We start from the raw sequence: 13,287 nt of genomic DNA, 5'->3' as shown, positions 1-13,287 counted from the left end.
ATCGAAACATTATGCGTTCAAAAGAAAGATGTGGCTTTGTGCTAATGCCTTCCATGCTGGGTCTTTTTTCAACAAGATGGATCTATGTACATTATGCAGTGTATCAAGTTATAGCTGACATCTTACACATATGTTTTCCAGTTTCTGTGGTGTGTATCAGTGAATAAAAAAAGCTGCAATGGCGTCTTTTGGACAGCAGTGGGATGATCACAGAGATAATTGTGTAATATTTTCATTCTTTACCTGCTGTTTGAGCATCTTCCAGTATGTAATCATCTTTGTAAAAGCAGGAACTATAAAGAACAGCCCTTTAATTTCACCATCCGGCTGAGGCTTCTCTGGCTGCTCAGATCCCCCGACATGCTGATATGATCAGGGGAAAAATCAAGCACACTGTGGTGTTTATTTGTGGGCTTTTGAGTGCTATGGTGAGGAAGTGGGCTCACAGGAATTCAGCAGTGGTGTTGTCTGGGGGGGGGGTCAAAGATGAGATGAGGTTGTGAGATGATTTCAAGTGTTTTTTCTACTGTGTTTGGTGTCAGCGAAGGGAGCACGAGGTTGAAATACACTGTGAGTGCAGAGGGGAGGTTGACACAACTTTACTTTTCACTTTGCCTTTTTAACAGCTGACATTGTTTTCACTAGTCCAAAAGACCAGAAAAGAGTTTCCGAGGTGGGACGAATGCCCTGCAAGCCCGGCAGAAAGAGGGCGGTTGATGGAAGAAGAATGAAGGCCACAGAGACAACCCCCTCTGCCTGGTTTCTTACACTTGCTCTTAGATGCCTTTTTATGCACAGTTTTAAAAAGGGAACAAAAGGCCTTGTCAGGAGCAACAAAGCAGAGAGGTAACTTATGTGCCGTGTGTCCCAGAATTTAAAAGAATAAAACACCTGCAGTGGAAAGGAAGTTTTTTCTCTTGCAGATTTTTTGGAAAAGAACATGATATGGCTACATATGCAAAGAAACACAGAGGAGTTAACGAGAGAAGCAGGATGTGTTTTAAGATCCATTAAAGACATGAAGGATGTCATACACCTTACAGGCCAGCACTGACTTTTTGGGAGTTTGGGACCAAAACCATCCTAATTTGGATATTGTTAATTATCTCAAGATAACAGAGCATTCACTGAGGTCATTTTGGCACCAATATTGCACCACATTTGAAGCTGTCCTTTAAGAACTCAGTTTAACCAGACATTCCTTTGATACTAAATCTGTTAGTTGCTGAGAGTTGGGTGTTTATTGAGGCTCCACCAGCTGCGTGTCGGCCTAAATGGAACTTGTGTCTTTGGTCAGTGTCCCAGCGCCAGACGGCACTCAGTTGTGAGAGCCAGAATTTGAATAACAAGTGTTCAGGAATGGCCAACTGTTTAGAGTCCTCACAAGGTCAAAGAGGAACAATAGAGCCTGTTTCTCTGGTGAACACCCGGCTCACACTCGGCTGAATTCAAATAGCTTCACCTTGAAAGAGAAGAAAAATCACTCTGAAGTCCCCGATTTCAGACTCAGATCTGGAGAATTAAGCTTTTATCAAACGAGTGACAGTGTGAATGATGCAGGTTTGAAACACACCTTTGCTCTTGAACACCTGCACCTACTTTTGTTTTCCTTGGCCCAGTCCTTCACTCAAATGATCTGAAAAAGTCAAACTGCAAGTCACACACACATACACACACACACACACACACACACACACACACACACACACACACACACACACAGATAGCCATAACCACGCCCCATTATAACGTCACTGGCTGACATGCTGCATTCAGGGACCTCCCATGAGGCGTGGCCAGCATAGAAGCTTATATATGCCCCCTCATAGCATTACAATTATTTGCTGTCCAGCAATGCACAATAACTAACCTTTCATTTATAATTTTTTGTTCCTCTGAGAGAGAGAAAAAAAATACCATATGGACTTTGCATTGGGAATTCGTTGCTCTGCTTCATAGTTTTTAGTCTTTTTTTTTTTTTTTTTATAGGTTCAATCATGTTGAAAAATAATGGAAAGAAGACCACTATCTCTGTAGCCAGCACAGCATGTCTCTGCCTGCTGCTGCTCCTTGTCGCTGTGCAGCATCACCGGGTTCAGGTGGATGAGGTGACGCACGGAGAGGACTCCGGGACGCGCTCTCTCCTCCAAGATGCCGCGCAACAGGAGGATGGGGGCGACGCACAGCCCGGGAGCGCTCAGGTTAAGAAAGGATTCTCGGCGTACTTCACCAAGCTGACCCGGGGACGGAGGGAGGTTGAGAAGCCCGCACGCTCCTCTGCGTCCGCCGCTGACCCTCCTCCGGCCGAGGACATCAGCGCTGATGACATCTTCATCGCCGTGAAGACCACCAAGAAGTTCCACCAGTCCAGGCTGAACCTGCTTCTGGACACTTGGATCTCAAGAAACATGCAGCAGGTAAAGGAAAAAAAAGTGCAAAAATTGATACTTATTCACTTGCCGCGCATCATCAAATATTTTTCATGCACGAGCTGAAAATTAAGATGAAAGCTTAAAGGTTTTGGGGAAATGATGTGTTTGTTTTCTGGGTTGATGTCATTGCTGCTGAGCCTGTGTTGCCAACATGCAGGTGAAGCCTGTTATGATCGCTGCTTCTTCATTGTTCCCCTTGTCACCAGATGACACTGAAATGTCCACACAACCCTTGTTCACCATACTGAATTTCCCCGGCTCTGTCACTTTTTTTTTTTTTTTAAATTCTCCTCTGAGTGACATGTTCCTGAAAAACGGAGGGAGCAGTTTCAAGACTCCCTCTTCTCCCCTCTTGCAGCCCCCCTCTTCTCCCCACTTTCTATTATCCCTCCTCTTGTGGGTGTCCCTGTGAATGCCCCTGGTGCAATGGATGCTTCACAGCACCGACTCCAGCGCTGTCCCCCTTCCAGCACTAACAAAGCGTCTTTCTGAAGGGGGAAGAAAAGCTTTCCCAGCCCCTTGTCTCCCCTCTCTCCATGGGAACGTGGGAGCTGAGTCTGGGTCAAGCATACGGAGGGATGGGAAAACGGGGGCTTCGTTAAGGGGATGCCAGGGACAAAGGGGTGCATCTATAGGCAAGTTTGTGCCGGGAAGTAGCACGCTGAGAATGAAAATGTGCGGCCTTGAGAACCAAGCTCCTTTAGAGGGTGCACAAAGACACTCATAGCTATAGCGTGGTGAAAACAGTGGCCAGTCAAAGTGATTTTATCCTGCATCCAGAGGTGTCACATGTGCTTTTCCAAAAGTCTGTTTAATTTGTCTTGGGTGCTGTCACACACAGGTTGGGGAGAAGTTTCTTCTCTTTGTGTGGTGATAAGGCTGAGATGTGTTTAATGCCTGTAAAACTGTCTGTCCACAGATTAGACAGAATTAGGATTACCCCGCATAGCTGTCCAGGCTTCTTCAGCATCAGTGTATATGTGAAATGGTGGTGCTAATTAGCTGTAATTACTGTACTGGATGATGTTAGTTAACCCATATCCGACAACAGCAGGGCTTATAGGCAAGGCAGCTGGTGGGTGGCTGCGTGGATAAAAAGGATAGACTGAGCCCACAATGCAAGAGGGAGTTCCTGGAGGAAGGGTGCCAGGTGGTCAGGAGAGACAGAACAAAAGACGGCCATATGATGCTCCCAGTTCCCACCGTGTACATATGGCCATCCTTAACATTCAGGTTTGATTCTCACACTCAGCTGATGAACATCTGTGGATCACTTTTATAGCTGTAGACACAAGGGACAAAAGTATTATTTCTGGTAAAAGCTGCTGTTTAGACGACTTTAATTTCTGACTGCTGCTGTTACTTTTCTTGCTCCAAGTGAGATCTCTTTACTCTCATGCAGATGGAGTTGTTATCTGCTGCTGTTTACATGAGAATAGGGAAGGTAGATTATCTCTCTGATAGTTTTGTTGACACAATAGTGCCTGGGGCCTACTTAATCTTTGAGCCCATTCTTTTTTTTGTTTGGAAAATCCAACCAGTTATTATCTTTATGTAAATGATTACCTGTTGTGGCTAATGAATTCCAAACCCAATTTATCTGTTAATTGGTGCTTTTGAAACAAAAAGTCTCCTTTTCAACTTTTACGTCTACAGCACCTCTTCCTGTTTTCTATTATTTCCCCATTCATCACTCTGCCTTACTGAGAGAAAGAGAGGTCTTAAAACAAAAGAATAAAATGGATCACAGTATTTCCTGCCTCAGACTCTAGATCCGCAGCATCAAGACAGCTTAATCTCAAAGTTGGAGATGCTAGACCCCTCCCCCCATCCTCCTCCCTTTTTCCTAGACTGATTTATAAATCTGGCACGTAGCTGCGTTATCAGAGCCTATATTCATTTTTCAAGTGTCTGAACAGCTGGCACCAACATCCTCATGGTGGTGTGCCATGCATTCCTCTTTTAGGAGAAGGATAATTAGCCAACGCTCCAACAATGAACGCTTTTAGCATTTAGAGAGAGAAAAAAAAAAAACACTTGGCGCTGTAGTTGGGTCAATAAAATGGCTTAACTATGAAGTACAAGTGGTCAGAAAGTGGGCGGGTTGTCATTGAAGAGGACAGCCTGTTGTTAAAAATGTGTGCCAGTTGTTTTAGAAATTACTTTAAAGGGGGCTACTTTTAGGAACGCTTTGTCCAGCCGCGGTGATTCAAGCTCTCCTGTGAGCTGTTTTACAAATCGTTTGTCCTGATGAAAAGTGCTGAAATGCTTTGAATGTGCGGGACAGGAGGGGGAAGGAGTCAGGGTGGAGGTGGTTGATAGAAGGAGGGGAGCTTGGTGCCCTTCCTTCCCGTAGAGCTGGAGACAGCCAGCCAGGCACCACGCTCAGCTCAGACAGGGCCGTGCCAGGCTTTCCTGTGGTCAGGAGTGCAGTCTCCCCCCTTCTTTCTTTGCTCTCATCTCCCTCTTCTCCTCACCCCTCGACTCTTATCTCTGCTTCACACACAGGCATCTTTTTTATTTTCTTTTTGGTATAAATTAGTATTCCATGTAAGTAACTGTGCTTTTAAGTTTCAGTTAGAGAACAAAGACAGAAAAAAAAACCCTTCCCCAGGGGGCTTCTCTTTAGTTAACTCCTGCAGCTGTATGCAAATGCTGGCAAACATATTTAGAATTTACCCAGTGGAGACTTTACCCAGCATGAAAACTCGCAGCATTGTTCTATTCAAGAGGCTCTGGCCATGTATGTGGCTCAGAGGGAGCGGAGGGGGAAGCAGGGTAGGGGGTGAAGTGGGGGTGAATGGCCACACACGGTTTTCGATTTACTAATCAGCAGTGAGATTCCACCCCTTCTCCTCCATCCTCCCTCCCTCCCCTTCCTCTCTTTCTGTCAGTGCCCTGGCAGCTCTGGCAGCTGCCTCAGTGATTAGGCTGTCTATTCAACAGGATTTAAAGCAAACAGCGCCAGCCTCTGATCCCTTCACCAGTGAAATCACCACCCTTCCTTAAACAAATACAGGCTCACGGCTTTAGCATCGTGCAACATCTGCTCACAGTTTATGCCACAAACGGCTCGAGCCGCCTTGCTTTGTGCAGAAAAAAAAAGAAAAAAGTGGAGTAGAAAGATGTGTCTTTTATTTCAAGTAAAGTCAGCGGACTGCTGAGATGCAGATCACCGATCAGCAGGGTTTGCATGATTGTGAGTAAAAGCTGACAAAAGGTGCTCTGTCGGTGAAGGTTAAGGCACCATGACCTGGCGTGTAGAGACACGTGGCGTAGATAAGGTAGCGTGATGTTCGGCAGGTGCTGGCTCACCTCAGGTGAAGTGTAAACAGACCGCTGGCGGTTACAAAGCCCGAGGCCGGCACCTTTTTCATCAGCACTATTCACCACCTTGCACCTGCTCGGTGTGAGCTATCATAAAGAGGAGACTAATCCCTCCCTGCTCTTTAAAGAGTGTTCCTGTAAGGTGCCCTTTGTTGTGAACTCCTTTTATGACTAACTGCTACATTTAACAAGCACCTGTAGTCTCGTGGGTTTGATTCTTTTAACCTTTTGTCAGTCATACAGCAGCAGCATAGAGGACAGAGATTCTGTTGGCGGTTTATCATATAGTCACTGACTGTAACATTTGAATGATACTGTTCTTCATTCAACATGTTGAAGCTCGGCAGCAGGTCCAGCACAGAGGATGGGGCTCGGGCCGGGGGATGGGATGCATGAATGGGGTGTGTGTGTGTGTGTGTGTGTGTGTGTGTGTGTGGGGGCGGACAGTCTGCCTCCTCCTTTGTTCTATGTCTGGGATGCTTCGGGGCGGCTGCATAGTTGCCATGGAGAGAGTGAAACGCAGGACAAAAGGCCCTTATTAGAGCAGGGGGTTGTTTAACTCAATGTGTTTTCCACTGCATAAAAGACACGTTGATTGATGCTAATCACACCGGGCTTCATATGAGGAAGGAGGACTTTGGACACACTGCTGAATTGGGGTCGATCGTGTGACCGCTTCACATGATCAAGTGGTTTTGATTTTGTGGGCTTCAAAGACCAAGTCCACTTATCTGTTATTTCCCTTGTTTGCTTACAGACCTACATCTTCACAGACGGAGAAGATGAGGAGCTAAAAAAGAAAATTGGTAAGTTTTATGAGGGGGGTTTCATGTTGGGAACAGAGATGCACATTGTATTAGAAAGAGGCTGAATTTATGAGAAAACAAATCACATCTTAAAGGTCATAAAAATTTTGCTTTGAGCTTTTTGCCTCCATGAAAGATGATATTAAAACACATAGAGCCTCCATTGATGCGGCTCTCTTATCTAACTCATATTTCTTTCATATTGATGCCACAGGGAGTCATGCAATCAACACCAACTGCTCCGCAGCTCATAGCCGACAAGCTCTGTCTTGCAAGATGGCGGTGGAATATGACAAGTTCATAGAGTCTGGGAAAAAGTAAGTACATATTTATTTCAGATTCTGATGATTGTTGCCTTCGTCTGAACGTCTCAGGATCTAATGATGCTTCTGTTTCTGCTTCTTAGGTGGTTCTGTCACGTTGATGACGACAACTACGTGAATGTTCGGACTCTGGTGAAGCAGTTGTCCCAGTATCCCCACACCCAGGACATGTACATCGGTAAACCCAGCCTGGACCGGCCCATAGAGGCCACAGAGAGGCTGGGGGACAATAAGATGGTGCGTAGAAGAGTCTTGTTTTTTGTGTGCGTAATGTTTTCAAGATCATGTTGTTGTTTTTCAGATAATGCTGTGTATTAAACTTTTCCATCACCTCTTGTAGAAACCCGTCAACTTCTGGTTTGCTACCGGAGGAGCCGGCTTCTGCGTGAGCCGGGGTCTGGCGCTGAAGATGAGCCCATGGGCCAGGTAAGATACCGATTTACAATCCTGAATCATTACTCTCACTTTTCAACTTCTGCCTTCACATCAGGGTGCGTCGCATCAACGCTGACCAGACGTCTGTCCATTTTTCTTGTCTTTTCAGCGGTGGCCACTTCATGAACACAGCGGAGAAGATCCGCCTGCCTGACGACTGCACCATCGGGTACATCATTGAGTCAGTTCTGGGGGTTCCTCTGACCCGCAGCAACCTATTTCACTCCCACCTGGAGAACCTGCAACAAGTGTCAAGATCTGAGATTCACAAGCAGGTGAGAGGCTCAGCTCATCCTTTTTTTATACACCATCGGAGTGCTTTGGAGCATAGAGGAAGCATGAGAATGGAGCGTTTTTTACATGTGTTTTACGTTCCCTATCATTTGTCTTTCAGATCACCCTCAGTTATGGGATGTTTGAAAACAAGAGCAATATCATCAATTTGAAAGGAGCTTTTCCTGTGGAGGAGGATCCATCAAGGTGAGAGATTGCTCTGAATTTAATGACACATATTTCACCTCAGTTTCAACACAAATCTAAGTCTAACTCTTTTTTTTTCTTTCTCTCTTTCTTTCAGGTTCAAGTCTGTGCACTGTCTCCTGTATCCAGACACCCCATGGTGTCCTCCCCAGGTTGCCTTTTAGGGCGACCGCTCTTTTCTCATCCTCGTCCCCGTCGTGCCTCGGTATCTGAAAGGCTCGTGGGGACCAGTGTTTGGTATTAGACCGCGCGGCTGCTGTATTCTTGCTGCAGTGGTGCGCGGTCTTTAATAGTTTTACTGGGCTGCTGTGCGGCCCGCCTCGGGACTATTCCTTCCTGTCCGGAGCCAGGACCTCGCCCCATACTGCTCGGGCGGAGGATTCCAGCTCTCAGACAGGAAGTTGCTTTCAGCGTTAAGCTTTGCAGGCAATCAGTTGAGCTTTGTGATGTACGTATATGTTGCTTGTAAATGTATCTGCAATTCTCATAGAATGTATTGTCATATATTCAAGCCTTTTTGCCAGCTTCACATTAACATTAACTTGTTTTAGCTTTTTAAAAATTGAAAGCCATACAGGTCTATCTTTGTAGGCTTTTGGGCTTTTTATCACATATAATTGGCTTTTCCAGGTATTTTTGTTTAGATCTTTTTACTCAGATGACTCCGGACAAACGCTGTAATATGAAGATGTTGTTGTGCTTTTAAGTTAACAGTGTTATTTCTCCCACAACTTGAGCTGGCAGTAGGCAGATTTCCAAATGCATCCTTAGGTGACCTAATCTGAGGTATATCAGGACAAAGCACTTTTGATATTTTAGGTGGCCTGACCTAATTTACGTCCTATAATGACATACTTCAGATTTGTGTCAAAACTAACTAACAAAAAAAAAAAAAAAACGCCCTCAAAATCTCAACATCTATTCATTCTTATGTATTTAATAACACTCCTTGCATTTGTAACAATCAGGGAAAAATAATGAGTGGAAGAGATTTTGATTTGGGGGTCGCAATCAGCTTTTGAAATGCTTTGAAAAAAAAAAAGTTTTATTTGTTTGAAATTGCACAGCTTAGTTTCAAATGAGCTGATTGTTTGCTCCTGGAAAGACGCTCACCTCCAAACCTTCAACAGTTCCGACTCCTAGCTTGGACGGATGCCATTTGAAAAAAGAGCCCAAAATAGAAAGAAAAAAAAGCCGTATGAGTCAATGGCATCCAAATAACAACCACATGTGTAATCTGAGCCGCAGTCTATAATAGTTTGCACAAAAGACTGATGAGCCTCTCTGTTTTTATTAACATGAATGTTTTGTATTTACACATAATAGCGGCTGTCGAGGCCTGTGAGGTGAGAACTTAACAAGAGCAACATCAGTGTTTCCACATGGAGGTGTTTCGATCCCTCTGTGTCATCTCTCACCCATATTGGGTTGCACTGTACATCTTGATTACAGTATTGTGTACTGTACTTTTTGTTTAAATTAGTAGTGATTGTATATGTTTAGAATGTAATTCCCTTGGTGGTTTACATACGCTTTTAATGACCTGGACATGATTTTGTACTGCTTTGAACTGTGCTAAATGACTGTGGTGTTTATTCTCCAGTATCTGGAGGGTTCGAACAGTTCATTCCCAATACTGGCTTCTCAGGGATTATGAGCTGATCCTGGTATTAACTACCATGGGACCCACGGTGGGACCTAAAACTTTGAATAAAAGTGCATAACCACTGAGAAACTTTACATATTTTGGTCATGTCTTTATTTGACTTTCTTCCATGTTCGCAATTCATCAGTTATTTACTTATTCAGTGCTTTCATGTCACTTGACGCTTAGTCAAGTGGAAAATGTGGTGGAAAGAAAACATGTAGTTCACATTTACACAACCAGTTGCATGTTGTTGCAGCGAAAACCAGAAGAAACAACATGTTGACCTCAAAGGAAATGATGCCATTAGACAACCACTGGTGCAAAGTACATTCATTTAACGACTATACTTAAGTACATATTTGAGGTATTTGTACTTTACTTGAGTATTTCCATTTTATGATACTTCAGCTTAAAAAGTTAGTTATTGGTTACTTTTCTGAATTTTACATGAAAAAACAAATGATAGTGTAAAAACAGTGTGTAGCTGAGGTTCCTTGTCATGCTTCAGATGTCTATGTGGTGTTAGAGGTTCCACCAAAGAGGGATTTCCTCTCTAAACCTCTGAGATGGTTTCATTTAAAATAACCATTTGTGTCCCCAGAAGGTAATATTATCCAAAAATGACATAGGCTACAAATCTGCGTAGCAGAACTTTGTTTTTTCTTCTTTCCTATGGCATTAATCTTATAAAAAATCTGACCCCCGTGTTGGGAAAACTGGACTAAACTACATAACTGTAAATAAAGCAGTTAAAACGAGCTCGACCAGCTACAACAAGAAAATGCTGCGTACACGTTTATGCATCAGTATTAACAATCTCAGTAACAAAGGCAAAAACTTTTACTTTTACTTTCACTAAAGTCTCCCTCCACTCAAAAAATGTGTTTGTCTTATTGTTCCTTTCACTGGATGCACTTCACTGTGTCTGTGCAGAGTTTGACATTAGAGATCTGTCTTCACGTTCATCTTCTGAAGTCGGAAAGCTTGTACCTATGAGCATGATTTGTGACATCACTACTAGCTCGGAGACAATAACAGTCCAGTATGCAGCTTTCACAAGTGTGATATGGAAACTTGAAGCCTCCGGCGCACAAACACTGAAAATGGATGTTACAGTAAAGTAGGAGACATCTCATTTCTAGCAATTAAAGCTTTGAAACTGAAACTATTTACATATATTCGTAGATTCTGGATTTTTCAATGAGGGAGAAGGAGTAGATGCTTTTTAAGAAACTATTGAACTGTTTATAAAAAAATATATAAGCATATAAGACACACTTTATTATTCCAAGCAGTTGATTTTTATATGTCTTAAAACATGTCTGAAGGGGGTCTTTAAGTAGGATTTTGAATACAGGACTTTTACTTGTAATTTTTACATGGATATTTTGGTGTTTTTACTTTAGTAAAGGATCTGAATACTGATGCTGGCAGTACAAAGCTCCATTTAGTGTGTGAAGTGGTTCATCTTCTGTGACAAACTTCTTCCGTCCAAATCGTCTCCCTGCGTGAGGCTGAAAACTTGGGCCTCGGCTCTGTGTGTAAGTTTTAATTCTGATAGCGTAAAAGCTCAGTCTGACTGTATTTATTATTCTGCAGCTGCTGGTCTGGGAACAGACGTAATTGCAATAGCAAACATTAAGAAAAGATAAACAGTGGGAAACCACCAAAGGACAGTAATCACATATAACAACTGCCATTCATTCAAAGTTGCTCACAGATGTGACAGATTGGTATGTGTGAAGGATTACTGATGCAGAGGGATTACAAATGAGATGGAGGAAATGGTTTTAGGCTACTTTAAATCACACACACGCCCACTTTATTTCCTCTCATTGCAATGCTGCACATGTAGACTTCTGACTGATTAAAAAAAATGCCTTTTAACAATTTCCAAGTGAAAACAAACACTATGAGACTGCGATACCCTGCACGTCTCTGCAGTTATTACTTAAAAATGTTGCAGACAAGTGACAGTTTTGAGAGTCTGAGCTTTAAAAAAGATTTAAGGCCGATTAGACCAACACTCTAATGATTTGTTATTTGTGTAAAAACCATTCTCCTTTGTAAGAAAAGATCAAACCGCTTCTGATCCGATTACTGTTTGCACATTCACAGCTTGCCAATTTAATCATACAAGAGTTTTACACTTAAGCCACATGCCCTCTTTTCCCATGGGTGCAGTGCCAGAGGAGGGATCGCTCTCATCCTCGTGTTCGCAAAGCCGAAGAAAGCCAATCGACCGTATTTGTCACCGAATTAATGGTGAAAGCTACCAATCACAACTGCCTCGATTGTCTCATTTCATTCAAAGTATGATTTGAAACTTCTGTACAGATTTATTGGAAACATTTTATGAGTCAACCGAGAGAGAGAGAGAGAGGAAAGTGGGCGCAGATGACTGATGTCTGTTTGAACATGAGATTTAGACACATGAAAGACTTCAGCTTTTCCCACTATACATCTCTGGAAGGCAAAGCTGTGATTATGGTTTGTGGTGGGGATGTTTGCTCCGAGCAATTTGTCTCCCATGGAAGGCTTTGGTGATGGATCTTTGGCTATGCGCTCACTAGGTTGCAGCCTGCATGTGCCTCTGGTGGTTGATAGTGATGATATTTTACACTGATAATTAGGAAAAAGTGCAAATATTCAGTGTTTTTCACTGATTCTTATGCTTGGAAAATGTTCTCAAGCTGCATTTTTTATCACAATGTTGGAAGGAGAATTTGCAATACTGCAGTGAAAAAAATAGTCCGTTACAGGTGAAAATCCTGCCTTCAAGTAGAAGAACACAAGTATTACCAGCAAAATGTAATTAAAGTATGATAATACTCATTATTCAAAGTCAAAATGCCTTCTGACGGTGTTAGATTAGTAGAGTAGTGGTAAGATTTTTAAAATATATATTAATCTTATACAGGAAAGTAACTATTGTAGTAACAGCATCTGTCAGATGAACCGTAGTGAAGTAGAAGTATAAAGTATATACTGAAGTACCTCAGTATTGTACTTTCACAACAGACTAGTCAGTTTTTTGCTAAATCTTAACATTTTCTAAAAGTTTCAATGGAGTATTTTTTACATAGAGGTATCAATACTTTTACTTGCTTTTACCCAAAACGATTTGGCTTCTTTCTTCTTCCTCTGCAAACTTCATCACAAGGTTCAAGTTTCAGTTTAATTGTGATTACACAATGCAGGATTGCACAATGAAGTTCAGTTGTGGCCTTCTCCACACTACACACATAGACAATGTTCTTACAAATATTAGAATAGAGTAAAACAATCAACTTGGCGGTAGAATAGAACAAAGTGTATAAAAGCTGCACTAAAGAGGAAATACTGTATTATATATAGATGGAATATACAGTTTTAAAAGTTTGGAACCATTCAAGTGAATGGGAAAGTGGTCTCAGACTACAACTATATACTATACATACATATTTGTATAAACTATATATATACAAATATGTATGTTATGTGCATAACTTCAACATGATATGATGATAGCAGATTAAGCCTTCATGTCTTTAAATGAAACGTCAGTATCATGACTGAAAGCATAAATCTGATATAACATCTGCAAAAGACTCTTAGCGGTGGAATATTTTCAGTTTTGCATATGTCCGGCGTGGTGACAGGTGAGAGATTAAAAGAACACAAACATCCAACTGCAGACGTCCAACCCCGCTGCACCACCTGCCTGTCAGCGGAGCTATGGTGATATATGACTGGAGGCTGTTGCTGTGGCTGATTATCCACCAATGATAAAGGATCCAGTATCCAAAATATCTATCATGTTCTGTTTACAAAACATAAAACGTCCCACATGACAT

At 42.5% G+C, this 13,287-nt stretch overlaps 1 protein-coding gene across 1 annotated transcript; it reads left to right on the top strand.

Moving 5' to 3' along the window:
• The first annotated feature begins 1,830 nt into the window (after positions 1-1,830).
• lfng (LFNG O-fucosylpeptide 3-beta-N-acetylglucosaminyltransferase) lies at positions 1,831-9,543 on the top strand. Its single transcript, XM_044332452.1, has 8 exons — positions 1,831-2,417; positions 6,517-6,565; positions 6,780-6,882; positions 6,972-7,125; positions 7,229-7,314; positions 7,433-7,598; positions 7,718-7,803; positions 7,901-9,543. Exons 1-8 carry the CDS (start codon positions 1,998-2,000, stop codon positions 7,965-7,967), a joined length of 1,131 nt encoding a protein of 376 aa, XP_044188387.1. The 5' UTR covers positions 1,831-1,997; the 3' UTR covers positions 7,968-9,543.
• Positions 9,544-13,287: the final 3,744 nt, after the last annotated feature.

This window comes from Thunnus albacares, chromosome 17, assembly GCF_914725855.1.
Source record: "Thunnus albacares chromosome 17, fThuAlb1.1, whole genome shotgun sequence".
Lineage (NCBI taxonomy): Eukaryota > Metazoa > Chordata > Actinopteri > Scombriformes > Scombridae > Thunnus > Thunnus albacares.
This window is presented reverse-complemented; position numbering and strand designations above follow the sequence as displayed.